Source organism: Scyliorhinus torazame, chromosome 10 (assembly GCF_047496885.1).
Source record: "Scyliorhinus torazame isolate Kashiwa2021f chromosome 10, sScyTor2.1, whole genome shotgun sequence".
In the NCBI taxonomy this organism is placed as follows: domain Eukaryota; kingdom Metazoa; phylum Chordata; class Chondrichthyes; order Carcharhiniformes; family Scyliorhinidae; genus Scyliorhinus; species Scyliorhinus torazame.
Window position 1 is genome coordinate 38,365,237 of NC_092716.1, and position 13,858 is coordinate 38,379,094.

General features: G+C 46.6%; 1 protein-coding gene across 6 annotated transcripts in view; it reads left to right on the forward strand.

The window, feature by feature from the left end:
- The window catches only part of pmfbp1 (polyamine modulated factor 1 binding protein 1), a 1,352,449-nt gene that overhangs the window by 1,030,255 nt on the left and 308,336 nt on the right, over nucleotides 1-13,858 (forward strand). For all 6 annotated transcript variants that reach the window (XM_072517945.1, XM_072517947.1, XM_072517950.1 and 3 more), the window contains one exon: nucleotides 13,363-13,485. In XM_072517945.1, coding sequence (XP_072374046.1) covers nucleotides 13,363-13,485 — 123 coding nt within the window. The remainder of the gene's footprint in view (nucleotides 1-13,362; nucleotides 13,486-13,858) is intronic.

The following is a 13,858-nucleotide window of genomic DNA, read 5'->3' on the forward strand; positions in this document are numbered from 1 at the left end:
TTGTGGATAGCACAATTGCTTCACAGCTCCAGGGTCCCAGGTTCGATTCCGGCTTGGGTCACTGTCTGTGCGGAGTCTGCACATCCTCCCCGTGTGTGCGTGGGTTTCCTCCGGGTGCTCCGGTTTCCTCCCACAGTCCAAAGATGTGCAGGTTAGGTGGATTGGCCATGATAAATTGCCCTTAGTGTCCAAAATTGCCCTTAGAGTTGGGTGGGGTTACTGGGTTATGGGGATAGGGTGGAGGTGTTGGCCTTGGGTAGGGTGCTCTTTCCAAGAGCCAGTGCAGACTCGATGGGCCGAATGGCCTCCTTCTGCACTGTAAATTCTATGACATTAATGTCTGCAAATGATCCAACACAGCTGTAGATGGTACAACTCTGTTTTATTGTCTAACCAACGGTAACAACTAACTACTGGCTTGGGTACGTGCTTCACCAGCTAGCCTGTGGATTCAGCCCTATCACTATCTTAGTGAGGCACTCAGCACATGCTCTATGTCTGCGTGGTGCGCTGTGAGCTCTGTGCTCTGAGCTTTCTCCTGGTAGAATGAGCGGGAACTGTGGTGTTCCCTGTTTTATAGTGCATGTGCTCTCACTGGTGATTGGCTGCGATGTTATGTGTGTGCTGGTTGGTCCATCTGCCTGTCCATCAGTGTGTGTGTGATTGCACCATGATATGCTGATGTGGATACCATGACAGTAGCCAGCTAAATTATTTGTCTGACTTTCTTTTCAATTTTGAGATTGTTTCAGCAATGTTTTGAGCTGTCTTCTTTAATTCTGCCAAATCTATGTTCTAAATAAAGCACAGGGAAGGGTCCAGTGTGCTCGAGGTGGAATGGATTAATTCCTCAATCTAAAGGTTCGAGCTGCTTACCAGAAAGAACTAACTAACTTTTTTTTCTGTTCTGGGCCGGTCTAATTCTTTCGTAATTGTCCCTTTTAGCAACCCTACCTTTGATTTCCCGATTGACACATATCAATGGTAACATTTATACCAATCAATGTGTCCATTTTCTCTTTTCCTTTCTGTTTATTCCAACATTCCTTACGCTTCCCTGGGGCTCCAGGTGGGCCCAATTTTCCTTAATCATTTTACTCATGGTCTTCTTATTTAATTTGCCGAAACCAATAATAAAACAAACCCATTATCATTCACATCAGATAAAAGCAGCAAACATTCTCACAGCTGTATATTCAAACAGTTAATTCTCAGCATTCTCTTGCAGCTATGGGACCTTAATGACAGAACACTGCAAACTCATAATCCCTCACTACAAATTTAGGCACACGCAGTAATCATTTACACTTTCATAATTCCCGAAAAGCTTGGGACACTATTGAATAAGCAAGGAATAAAACTTAAATTCAAGATCGACTACAGGGGATTAACAAGTCATTTGTTTGCTGACACAGCACTTACAGACACAGCACTTACAGACACAGGGAATCATTCATACAGAAAAGGAATTGTGTTAATTTTCCTATCTTTTTTTTTTGTTGCCTTTACACGCATCATCTGAGCTATAATGTGGGCTATGAGGTTAGATTCCTACCCTTTCCGAATTATCTGAACGTTACTGAGCCTTGGGGGGGATTTGTTTTTCCAATTCCCCTTGCAACTTCATTATAGCTTCAATTATTTTGGTCCATTTAAGTAAATTTTCAATGCCTGATTTTATAGGCATTACCTATTCTTTGATCATTCTAAATCTCTGAGACATTCTCAACCAAATAAATTACCACCTACAACAATGTGTGTTCCTTATCTAGCGGGATGTGACAAACATAATGGACGCGATTCTCCACTCCCACGCCGGTTGGGAGAATCGCCTGGGCCGCCAAAATTTCCGGGAACGCCAGTCCGACACCCTCCCGCGATTCTCCCAAGCGGCGGGAACGGCCCGGTCGAGTTTCGCAGGTCGGAGAATCGCCGGAGAATCGCCGGAGACGCCGAAAATGACGATTCTCCGGCACCCCCGCTATTCTGAGGCCAGGATGGGCCGAGCGGCCAGGCCAAAACGGCGGGTTCCCCCCGGCGCTGTCCACACCTGGTCGCTGCAGTCGTGAGCGGTGCGTGAACGCTGGGCGGGCGGCCTGTGGGGGGCGAGGGGGGATCCTGCACCGGGCTTTACCTGGAATAGATTTCATAGAATTTACAGTGCAGAAGGAGGCCATTCGGCCCATCGGGTCTGCACCGGCTCTTGGAAAGAGCACCCTACCCAAGGTCCACACCTCCACCCTATCCCCATAACCCAGTAACCCCACCCTACACTAAGGGCAATTTTGGACACTATGGGCAATTTATCATGGCCAATCCACCTAACCTGCACATCTTTGGACTGTGGGAGGAAACCGGAGCACCCGGAGGAAACCCACGCACACACGGGGAGGATATGCAGACTCCGCACAGACAGTGACCCAAGCCGGAATCGAACCTGGGACCCTGGAGCTGTGAAGCATTTGTGCTATCCACAATGCTACCGTGCTGCCCCATGTGGGGTGGCCCGCGATCGGTGCCCACCGATCGTCGGGCCGTCCTCTCTGAAGGAGGACCCTTCCTTCCGTGGCCCCGCAAGATCCGTCCCCCATCTTCTTGCGGGGCGGACTTAGAGAGGACGGCAACCACGCATGCGCGGGTTGGCACCGGCCAGCCCGCCCATGCGCGGATGACGCCCGTTATGCAGCGCCGGCTGCGTCATCTATGCGGCGCCGCTTTTACGCGGGCGACAAGGCCTGGCGCGTGTAGATGACGTGGCCCCGATCCTGGCCCATTGTCAGGGCCTGAATCGGTCGGGACCGGGGCTGTTCCGCGCCGTCGTGAACCTCGGCTGGCGTTCACGACGGCGTGGCCACTTCGGCGTGGGAGTGGAGAATCGCGCCCAATATTCTCAAATTTATTCCAAATTCCTCTGGACTATGCTTAAAGTTTCCACATTTATTTTGTCTTGTTGACTTCCCACAAACTCACAATTAAACCTAATATAAATTAACTTACATACACATAACAACACAATTTACAGGGCGATCTCAGCTGTCTGCTGAAATCAATAACTCTTCTACAGAACCTAAAGGGGCGGGAGGTTGATGGCGAATCTTGGCACGTCATTGTGTCCTTTATATCATTTTAACTTATTTTGTTCTATTGTTTCAGTTTTTGCTCAAACTTCATCTCTTTTGTCTATCCTGTTTATAACCAATTTCAATTTCCAATTTTTTTGCTACTTAATATATCTGTTAAAACAAGTTGTTAACTGAAATCTCAACATTTTTATAACTCCATGCAATGGGAAGCTAAATTGGACTGCTGCCAAATTCATCTTACCTTTGTTTGGAACAGATTGTAACAGTTTCCTTAAACGTGGATTGCTTACTTGGTTTAAGGTTGGCAAAAATGTTTTTTTCCACAGACAGAATTTCTTTTGAGACACAAGTCTGTACTTGATTACAGCCAAATTATTTCATTTTATTGATCAGTTTCCAATGCCTTCAGGCGAGATAAGGTGACCCAACCCCTCACTTTCCCACTCTTCAGCAAATTCCTGTTCCATCAGGATTAGTCTTGCCCTATAGTTTACTGAATGTCGGTCCTTTTCTGCTCTAATTTCCAATATTTTATCGACTATGGCCATAGGGACATGGGATGAGTGTCCCCAGCCCAAAATGGTTGGTGATAGTGTTTTATGGTAATGGGTGGCCCCACCCCTATATGCCCAACTGTGTCGGTGCCAACTGCAGTCACCGGCTGTTCTGGATTTTTGTCATTCGTTTGTCTAATTATTTGTGCATACAAACTGATGTTTCTGCCATTTGGCCTTCTTCAAGTATGCCCATTAGCTTTCCTATCCTTTGGGGGTTCCTTCTTGGTTATCCCACCCCTCTGCATTCTCTTAACTTTGACTGTGAACTATGAACTTCGTGATGGAGCTCTTGGCTCCCCAGTCAAAACTTACACCATTCTCTAAGTTTTCTTTTTATTAGACTTTTTAAAATCTTTATCAAAGAAGGGAAAAGAAATGAAGCAAAGTCCCAATTAAACAAATTCGATAATTTGCACAGATGCAAATTGTATACTAACACCAGCAGCAGTTATATTCCTAAAACTCTTTATTAAAAATGGAATAGTGTGACTTCCGGTGGCAGCCATGGAGTGAGTGGTTGCACATTTGATGGCTCCGGTTCAACATGGATTTTTTCGCTCTTTTCCCCGCCCAAAAGGCAAAGTATTTGAGGGCAAATGGTATAGAAGTGTCTGGGAAAGGTGATACCCTTCTGGTGTGGCTGGTGGTTGGATCCACGGACAAGGAGTGGTGCATGGAAGAAAGAGCAGTCGGAGCAGGAGAGTCTTTGTGGTGCACCACAGGAAAAGATGGTGAAGGACAAGAGGGCTGCGCTACCTGCCCAGTGGTTGATGGAGCAGTTGGTAGAATTCCAGAATAATAAGTTTTGGCAACAGAGGAAAGAAGCCCTGGAAGATCTGGCCAAGATGGTACAACCGCTGGGATCGAGCGAGTGGAGCTGAGACTGGAGTCCCAGGGCAAGGTGATCTATAAAGTGGAGGAGACGGCGGGGGAGCATGAGGATCAGTTAGCGGGGGTGGGGGAGGCTTCTCGCACAGGGTCTCATTGTATGCGGACAACCTGTGATTATATATCTCAGATCCGGTGGGCAGCATTGGAGACATCATGGAGATTCTGGGGGAGTTTGGCAGATTTTGAGGATACAAATTGAATATAGGAAAAAGTGAGGTGTTCCTGATTTAAGGCAGGGATGGGGACTAGGGGAGCTGCCATTTAATGTGGTGGGGGCAGGTTTTAGGTATTTGGGTATCCAGGTGGCACGGAATTCAATTCCCGTACCAGCTGAGAATTGTGAATTCTCCCACCCTAACAGGAACCGGAATGTGGCGACTCGGGAATTTTCACAGTAACTTCATTGCAGTGTTAATGTAAGCCTACCTGTGACAATAAAAGATTATTATTAATTGGGCGCAATTGCATAAACTGAACCTGGCTCGGTTGGTGGAGCAGCTGAAGGGGGACTTTAAGAGGTGGGATGGTTGCCGCTGGCAGGGCGGGTGGAGACAGCGAAAATGACGGTGCTGCCCAGGTTTCTGTTTGTATTTCGGAATCTCCCAGCCTTTGTCCCCAAGTCGTTTTTTTAGGAAGGTCAATGGGCTGATCTCCAAGTTGTGTGGCGGGGGAACCCTGCGGGTTAGGCGGGCTTTCTTGGAGCGTGAGCGTGGAGGGGTGTTGGCGTTGCTGAATATGATGAACTATTACTGGGTGGCGAATATTGCTATGGTTAGGAAATGGGCTGTGGGAGAGGGGTCGGCGTGGGGGCAGGTGGAGGCGATCCCATAGATTATCATAGAATGTACAGTGCAGAAGGAGGCCATTCGGCCCATCGAGTCTGCACCGGCTCTTGGAAAGAGCACCCTACCCAAGGTCAACACCTCCACCCTATCCCCATAACCCAGTAACCCTACCCAACACTAAGGGCAATTTTGGACACTAAGGGCAATTTATCATGGCCAATCCACCTAACCTGCACATCTTTGGACTGTGGGAGGAAACCGGAGCACCCGGAGGAAACCCACGCACACACGGGGAGGATGTGCAGACTCCGCACAGACAGTGACCCAAGCCAGAATCAAACCTGGGACCCTGGAGCTGTGAAGCAATTGTGCTGTCCACAATGCTACCGTGCTACGTGTTGAAGGGCTTTGTTGTTGGCGCATTTACCATTCCTGGCAGCCAGATACTCCGTGAGCCCAATGGTGTGTTGGCCCAAAGGGTGTGGGGCAGTAGCGGCAGCATCTGGGGCTGGAGGGTGTGGGCACCGATCTGTAATAACCATAGGTTTGCACCGGCGGAGCTGGATGCGATTTTTAGAGGGTAGCGATAGGCAGGGATTGAGTGATTTGGTGACTTGTTTATAGGGGACAAGTTTGCGGAGTTGGAGGACCTGGAGGAATGTGAGTTGCCCAGGGAGAATGGCTTTAGGTACCTGCAGATTCGGGACTTTGTAAGGAGAAACGTGCTGTCCTTTCCTGGGCTGCCGCCCCTCGAGTTGCAGGACAAGGTGCTGTTGCAGGATGAAATAGGGGAGGGGAAGGTATCGGATGTTTATAAGGAGTTGATGGAGTGAGAGGAAGCCTTTCCTGACGAGGTTCGTGAACACAACCTTGTAAGAGCAGCACAAGAGACACTTTTCCAATTGTCGCTCTTATTACCCCTGAACTATTTGAACAATCATCAGTTTCTACCAAGTTCTGGGAATTTTGTGCAGGTGTCTAGACTCACTCAGACTGGTGTGAAATAATGCATTTCTTGTGGCATCTTCACAGTGTATAGAGAGTGGAAACTTTGATCCAATTATCTCAGTTGATTACTACTTATGTATATGAGACATTAGGACAGTTCAGAAGTTACTATAGGACCCAATAATTGCCTCCTTGCCCCATATATATGAACAAATCTATTTCAATCATTCCTTTATTGCATTTCCCAAAAGGTGGTCATCTGTTTATCGTCTGCTTATATTTTGAAAATTTGTTTTGGTAATTTTAAGAACTGAATGCTTTCAAAAGTCCATTTTATAGGGATCTGACTATGGCGGGGATTTTCAGCCTGTCTTTACCACTCATCGGCCCACTGATCAACAGGTCAAGATCCTGTTGCAATCTTATATAACCTTCTTCACTATCCACTATGCCACTATTCCATCCAATACGTCTAAGATCTCATTACGTAATTGACTTAGCTCAGGTAACCCCATGCTGACTGCAGTCCCTGTTCTACTGCACATAATTTGAATATCTTAAAATTAAACTATATTTTATCGTCTTCATAAAGAAGAACTCCTTTACATTGGACACTGTTTGCTTATTAGTCTTCCTGTCATTAATGAAATAACCTTCAGATTGCGATGTGTTATTTGAGCATTACGAAATTAATGCAAACATTTTTATTTATCATCCATTTAATATACAGTATTGGAAGTGATTTCACTGCAGAAATAAGGATAGATATATAACTATGGAATACCATGTTTCACCGTGAGCTCAATATTTCTCGTTTCAGCAGTAAAATTAGTTTACATGTTTTTTAAGCAAAATCTCTGCATTTTAAGACAGGTGTGACATTAAAACCTTGTTAACATTCTATTGGAGGTTATCTGAATGGTGCATTTATAAATTGTGTTTGCCCTGGAGGTAACACAGAAAGATTGATTTTTCAACCTTGCTTGCTTTTGATTTACATCTTTAGATTACCTGGATACAGAATGGTTTGGTTTATTGCATCCACTATTAAAGCCTGCGCTTGTCCACTGATTCATTTAATCAACCCCCAATGCCTTTACCATTGAGGAAGCAGATAGAACTATGAAGTTGGAAACCGACCCTCAGCCTGTTACAGCAACCTGAAATAATTTTAATACTTACCACTAATCATGAACTGACCCATTGTTTTTCATTGAAGTTTTTGTGTTCCAAACAAGTTTTCAGTCTGTTTTCCCCGTAAACACCTTGTGACAAATAACTTAAACAGTGATAGTTGATAGTTACTTGGTTGAATAAGCCTAGCATACAAGCAGAAATTATTCTCTTCTTTCAATATATGAATGACTTGCTAGTTTGGCTGGTGTACACAAAACTGAAACACAATAATTGTGCTCAATTGAAGAAGTAAAATGAATGATGCCATATTGCAGAAATCTGATTTGCGGCAGAAGCGGCTGCAAGCCAGCAAAGAGATCATTCCAGTCACTCATCCATCCTCCCTTCATCCCCAAGGCAAATTCAGCATCGGACTTAATTCAATAAAAGTGGCAAGCTGCAGATGCCAAATGAGTGGCATAATACAACTTGTTAACTGGCCTGATGAATTTCAACCATCTCTGGTGCTGAGCCATCCCACAGGTAGATCCTGGAATTCGGGAAGCAAAGGGGAGCATCAAGCAAGCTCTGCCTATTTGTACTTAGATTTTACATTGAGGTCCTACAGTCATGGGCGACAATCGTAGCACAGTGATTAGCACTGTTGCTTCACAGCGCCAGGGTCCCAGTTCGATTCCCTGCTTGGGTCACTGTCTGTGCGGAGTCTGCACGTTCTCCCAGTATCTGTGTGGGTTTGCTCCGGGTGCTCTGGTTTCCTCCCACAAGTCTTGAAAGACATGCTGTTAGGTGAATTGGACATTCTGAATTCTCCCTCAGTGTACTCAAACAGGCGCTGGAGTGTGGCGACTTGGGGATTTTCCCAGTAACTTAATTAAAGTGTTAATGTGAGCCTACTTGTGACAATAATAAAGATGAAATGAAAATCGCTTATTGTCACAAGTTGGCTTCAAATGAAGTTACTGTGAAAAGTACCACATTCCGGCGCCTTTTCGGGGAGGCTGGTACGGGATTATTATAAATAGAAAAGCAGATCTACACCTGTTGCAGGTAGGCTGCTTGCCCATTTATAAGCCAACCTGAACAGAGCATCAGGTCAGCCCTGAGTAACAATATGCCAACAAGCGTTCCAATTCCCCCACAATATGCCAGATGGCTGTGTTATGAAATTTTATCCTATTATTTATTATGGAATTTGTATTTATATAATGCATTCGTAAATAAGCTAACTCAATGAAGATAATTTTTCACAAGTAGAAGATTAATATAACCCTATAAAGTGTTTCTGTCCAAGCGATTCTTTGAAATTTTAATTTGATCTTTGTTGGTCATTTTAAATATCTTCTTACCAAATGCTGTGCTCAAAGGCAAGCATAGGGCAGCACGGTAGCACACATGGCTAGCACTGTGGCTTCACAGTGCCAGGGTCCCAGGTTCGATTCCCTGCTGAGTCACTGTTTGTGCGGAGTCTGCACGTTCTCCCCGTATCTGCGGGGGTTTCCTCTGGGTGCTCCGGTTTCCTCCCACAATCCAAAGACATGCAGGTTAAGTGGATTGGCTATGATAAATTGCCCTTAGTGTCCAAAAACGTTAGGAGGGGTTATTGGGATAGGGTGGAAGTGAGGGCTTAAGTGGGTCGGTGCAGACTCGATGGGTCGAATGGCCTCCTTCTGCACTGTATGTTCTATGTTCTAAGCCATTTCTAGGTTCAAATTTTACCTTGTGATGGGAATTGTTTGTAATACCAGGCATTTCCCTGATTCTGTCTGAAATGTGATTATAGTCGTAAGAGTTCAAACATGATACGATGAACTCTGGATAAAATCCCCTTTGTAGCTCCCTGCAGGTTTGCAAGAATAATTGTACATTGCATAAGCCAACCATGATCTCCACCAGAACTATTTGACATTCACAAACCTAAACTCTGCAGTTCTATAGCCCTATTAAACTTGCACTGTGGGACAAGATTTGAATGAACCATATTTATTTCACCAATATTTATCCTGCCCATTATCAGCTGTTGAAAGAAAAAGAAAAGGTGTAAAGATTAAAAGACAACACTAGTCCTTTCCTTCAAATGCACCTGAGGGTGCTCCTTCAGATTGCGTTGTATCGCCATGTGTTTTTGGCGCTGCGAGCACTGGGGTAACATGCAGCTAAATGCGCTCACGATGGAACTTTGTTCCCATTTAGTTGAATCTACTCCAATGTCATGTGATTGTTTTAATAAAGGAAATACTATTTTCACTATTTGTATATCTTCAAATAATCAGGAGATCCTTCGGTGTATTTTAGTTGTTCTGCTAGTCCTCCAGAATTTGCGGGGAGGACAGAGATTGAGATACCAGTGCATAACTGTGAACAGTATTTTCTTTGCCTCACAATTTTAATAACAGTTAACTAAACTAAGCAATTAACTAAACTACACCCAAATTTGTTAAATGTTCTCCATCAGACAATGGGGTGTTTTGAAAGTGCAAGAATGAAACCTTTCTCAAATCAGGGGCGAAATTCTCCCCCAACGGCGGGATGCCCGCCGACTGGCGCCAAAGCCGGCGCAAATCAGACGGGCATCGCGCCGGCAAAAAGGTGCGGAAGTCTCCGCATCTTTGGCGGCCTAGCCCCAACATTGAGGGGCTAGGCCGACGCCGGAGGGATTTCCGCCCCGCCAGCTGGCGGAAATGGCGTTTGTTGCCTCGCCAGCTGGCGCGGAAATGCGGCGCATGCGCGGGAGCGTCAGCGGCCGCTGTCAGTTTCCCCGCGCATGCGCGGGAGCGTCAGCGGCCGCCGAAAGTTTCCCGCGCATGCGCAGTGGGGAGAGTCTCTTCCGCCTCCGCCATGGTGGAGGCCGTGGCGGAGGCGGAAGGGAAAGAGTGCCCCCACGGCACAGGCCCGCCCGCGGATCGGTGGGCCCCGATCGCGGGCCAGGCCACCGTGGGGGCACCCCCCGGGGTCAGATCGCCCCGCGCCCCCCCCCAGGACCCCGGAGCCCGCCCACGCTGCCTGGTCCCGCCGGTAAATACCAGGTTTGATTTACGTCGGCGGGACAGGCAGTTTCTGGGCGGGACTTCGGCCCATCCGGGCCGGAGAATCCAGCGGGGGGTCCCGCCAACCGGCGCGGCTGGATTCCCGCCCCCGCCCAATCTCCGGGAGCGGAGACTTCGGCGGGGGCGGGGGCGGGATTCACGACGGCCAACGGCCATTCTCCGACCCGGCGGGGGGTCGGAGAATGACGCCCCAGGTTTGTATTTTGGTTTAAAAATTATCAATCATTCATTTTAAAATTATCCTTTGATTATCACCTGACATATTTCATCACCTGGGTTTTTCCTGAAAATAATTAAGCTGTACATCATGTGTGAAGGTATGTGCCTGGCAAGCTGGACTGAGAGCATCGAACATGCACGTGTCATAGAATCATAGAATGGTTACAGCACAGAAGGAGGACAAAAGGAAAAACACTTTCACCTTAACCATTTGTACGTGGAAGTATTATGTTTAGTAAGGGTCCCATTATTTCAGTCAAGGTATTAAAGGAGTTAACCATCAGCTGCAATCAAAATTAAGTTCCCAAACTAAGTCAATGTTGTCTGAACCACAGAAACTTTTGAATGTAGCTGCCAATTTTTCCAATCCAACTGCAACTGTTTCGGCAGTGTTGAGTGTGATTGGACTTTTCAAACTTGTGAATTGCTTTGGAGCCTCCAAAGAAACAGATTAATCAATTAGCTCCTGCAGTTGGTTAGGCCGTAAGAATAGGCCTGGATGATAACAATGAGAGGAAGACTGTTGGTATTCGCTCATATTGTTCCACTAAAGCTGACAGCACCTTTGAGAGTTGCAGAATAACACACAATTCCAGAAGCGTGACTCTACACACCATGAGATAGTGCACTGTAGCGGGGCCCCCACAGAGTGCAAACCCTAAACATCAGTGAACTGATAAATGTTCCACTTTTACTTTCAGCCCGGCTATAAAAACCCTTTAGGAAGTTAAACATTGCTGAATGAAATGGAGCTGTATCTTTAAAAGTGTTACTAACTGCAGCTAAACACCCTCACTGGCACTCAAAATCTGATTTTTTTTATTTGCAGAATGTCAAATTTCTCTAGTACAAATTTTTTAAACCACATTTTTGAACTCATTTTCAAATTGTTTATAATATTTTTTCTTCTATCTGAATCCAATCATAATTATTTATTTTGTTATCTTAAAATTTAAATTAAAAATGAAGGGGTTCCATTCTTTTAACTCCCTGGCTTGCTGTCTGTGAAAATACTTAATTGCTTACCCTGATTGTTGACATCATTGCTCTTAGGCACCTGGAGATACCCTTGACTTGGGGATCTGCCAGCAAGAGATAGAGGAGCAGATAGAGAGATTTTGGATAGGCAACAGGGTTGATGTGGCAGGCACTCTTTCCCAAGGTGGAGGAGTCAGTCACCATGGGGCATAGGTTTAAGGTCCGTGGAGCAAGGTTTGGAGGAGACGTGCGAGGCAGGTTTTTTACGCAGAGGGTGGTGAGTGCCTGGAATGCGTTGGCAGCGGAGGTTGTGGCAGTTCAAAAGGCATCTTGACAAACACATGAGGCGGGATTCTCCGACCCCCCGCCGGTGGGAGAATCACTAGGGGCTGGCGTGAATCCTGCCCCCGCCGGTTGCCGAATTCCCCGGCACCGGATATTCGGCGGGGGCGGGAATCACGCCGCGCCAGTCGGCGAGCCGCCCCCCCCCCCCCCCAGCGATTCTCCGGCACGCGATGGGCCGAAGTCCCGCTGCTCGAATGCCTGTCCCGTCGGCAAGGATCAGACCACCTCTCTTCCCGGCAGGACTAGGCGGCTTGGGGGGGGGGCGCGGGATGATCTGGCCCCGGGGGGTGCCCTCACGCTGGCCTGGCCCACGATCAGGGCCCACCGATCCACGGGCGGGCCTGTGCCGTGGGGGCACTCTTCCCTCCACCTCGGCCACAGTCTTCACCGTGGCCGACGCGGAAGAGACCCCCCCCCCTGCGCATGCACGGGGATGACTTCAGCAGCCGCTGATGCTCCCGCGCATGTGCGGACTTCCGCCGCCCGGCGAAGTCCTTTCGGCCCCAGCTGGTGTGGCGCCAAAGGCCTTTCCCGCCAGCTGGCGGCGCGCCAACCACTCCGGCGCGGGGCTAGCCCCTCACGGTGAGGGCTTGGCCCCAAAAGGTGCGGAGAAATCCGCACATTTGGGGGTGGCCCGATGCCGGAGTGGTTCACGCCACTCCATCCTGCCGGGTAGGGGAGAATCCCACCCCAGGAGAGGATGGATATAGAGGGATAGGGCACAAGAAAGTGCTGACGGTTTTGGCAAAGGTTAGTATCATGACCGGTACAGGCTTGGAGGGCTGAAGGGCCTGTTCTTGTGCTGTATTGTTCTTTGTTCTTGGCACCAAACTTAAACTGTCATCAAGAAAAGAGAAATCCACACCATAGAGGCCACTGGATCCTTGTGGGCAGCCTTCTTTAAGGCAAGTGGTGGTACCATTGTCTCACTGCCGACTACAAAATCCAGCCCATTGATGTTTCAAAGGTAATTCTAAACTAATAGTTTATTTTAGTAAATTAAATTCTTAGGTGATGGAACTTTATGATTTTGTATGCATTATTAAAATATTAGGCTAATTGACTGTATATAATATTTTTCTTCAGTCCTTTCGAATTATGTTTGCAACTTTGTCAACTTTTTTCTAAGGACTATTTATGCTCTTATTTATTCCGTTTGCCAAGCATAATTTGAGTCTATATATGCACCTTCATAAGTCAATGCATCAACTATCTGTGTTAAAGGAATACTATAATAGATTTCAGTGTAAATACTGACAACACATCCAAAGAACGGCTTCCAGTTATAAGGTGCACGTGAATACAATACTTGTAAGTTGTCTCAAAAATGTTTCCGCTGCCAAAGGTTGAAGAATTAAGGATATTTTCATTCCAGGCTACTGGATGGGAAGAGTCTTTTGTACAACTCCAAACGGATTTTGCTTCCTACAAAGCCACGCACAGCCATTCTGATACAGATTACGACCTCCAGGCTGCTCATCTTGAACAAATAAAGAAGGTATGATGATTTGCTCTTTTTTTTCTCATTTGCTGGAGACTAACACAGGTCTGATGTTGTTTTGGGCATTAGCTCTTAATGAAGAGCCATAAGTGATCTGTGAACTATTGAGCATAACACAAAACCACTTATCTGCCTGAGAAACATTAATATTCCATTAAAGGAGAAATCTTTTCTGGACTACATTAAAATATACACAAAGACTTTGAAATTATGCTGTGAATGATTGCAAAAGCAACAGTCTGAAATTATACCTAATTGCATAAAATCTATAGCACAGAACCAGGTCCCCTTCCCACTCAAATTATCTCTTGTAACTCTAATTAGGTCTTCCCATTTTGCCCCAAAATGGCTTCTCCCTTAAGTGCGCGAC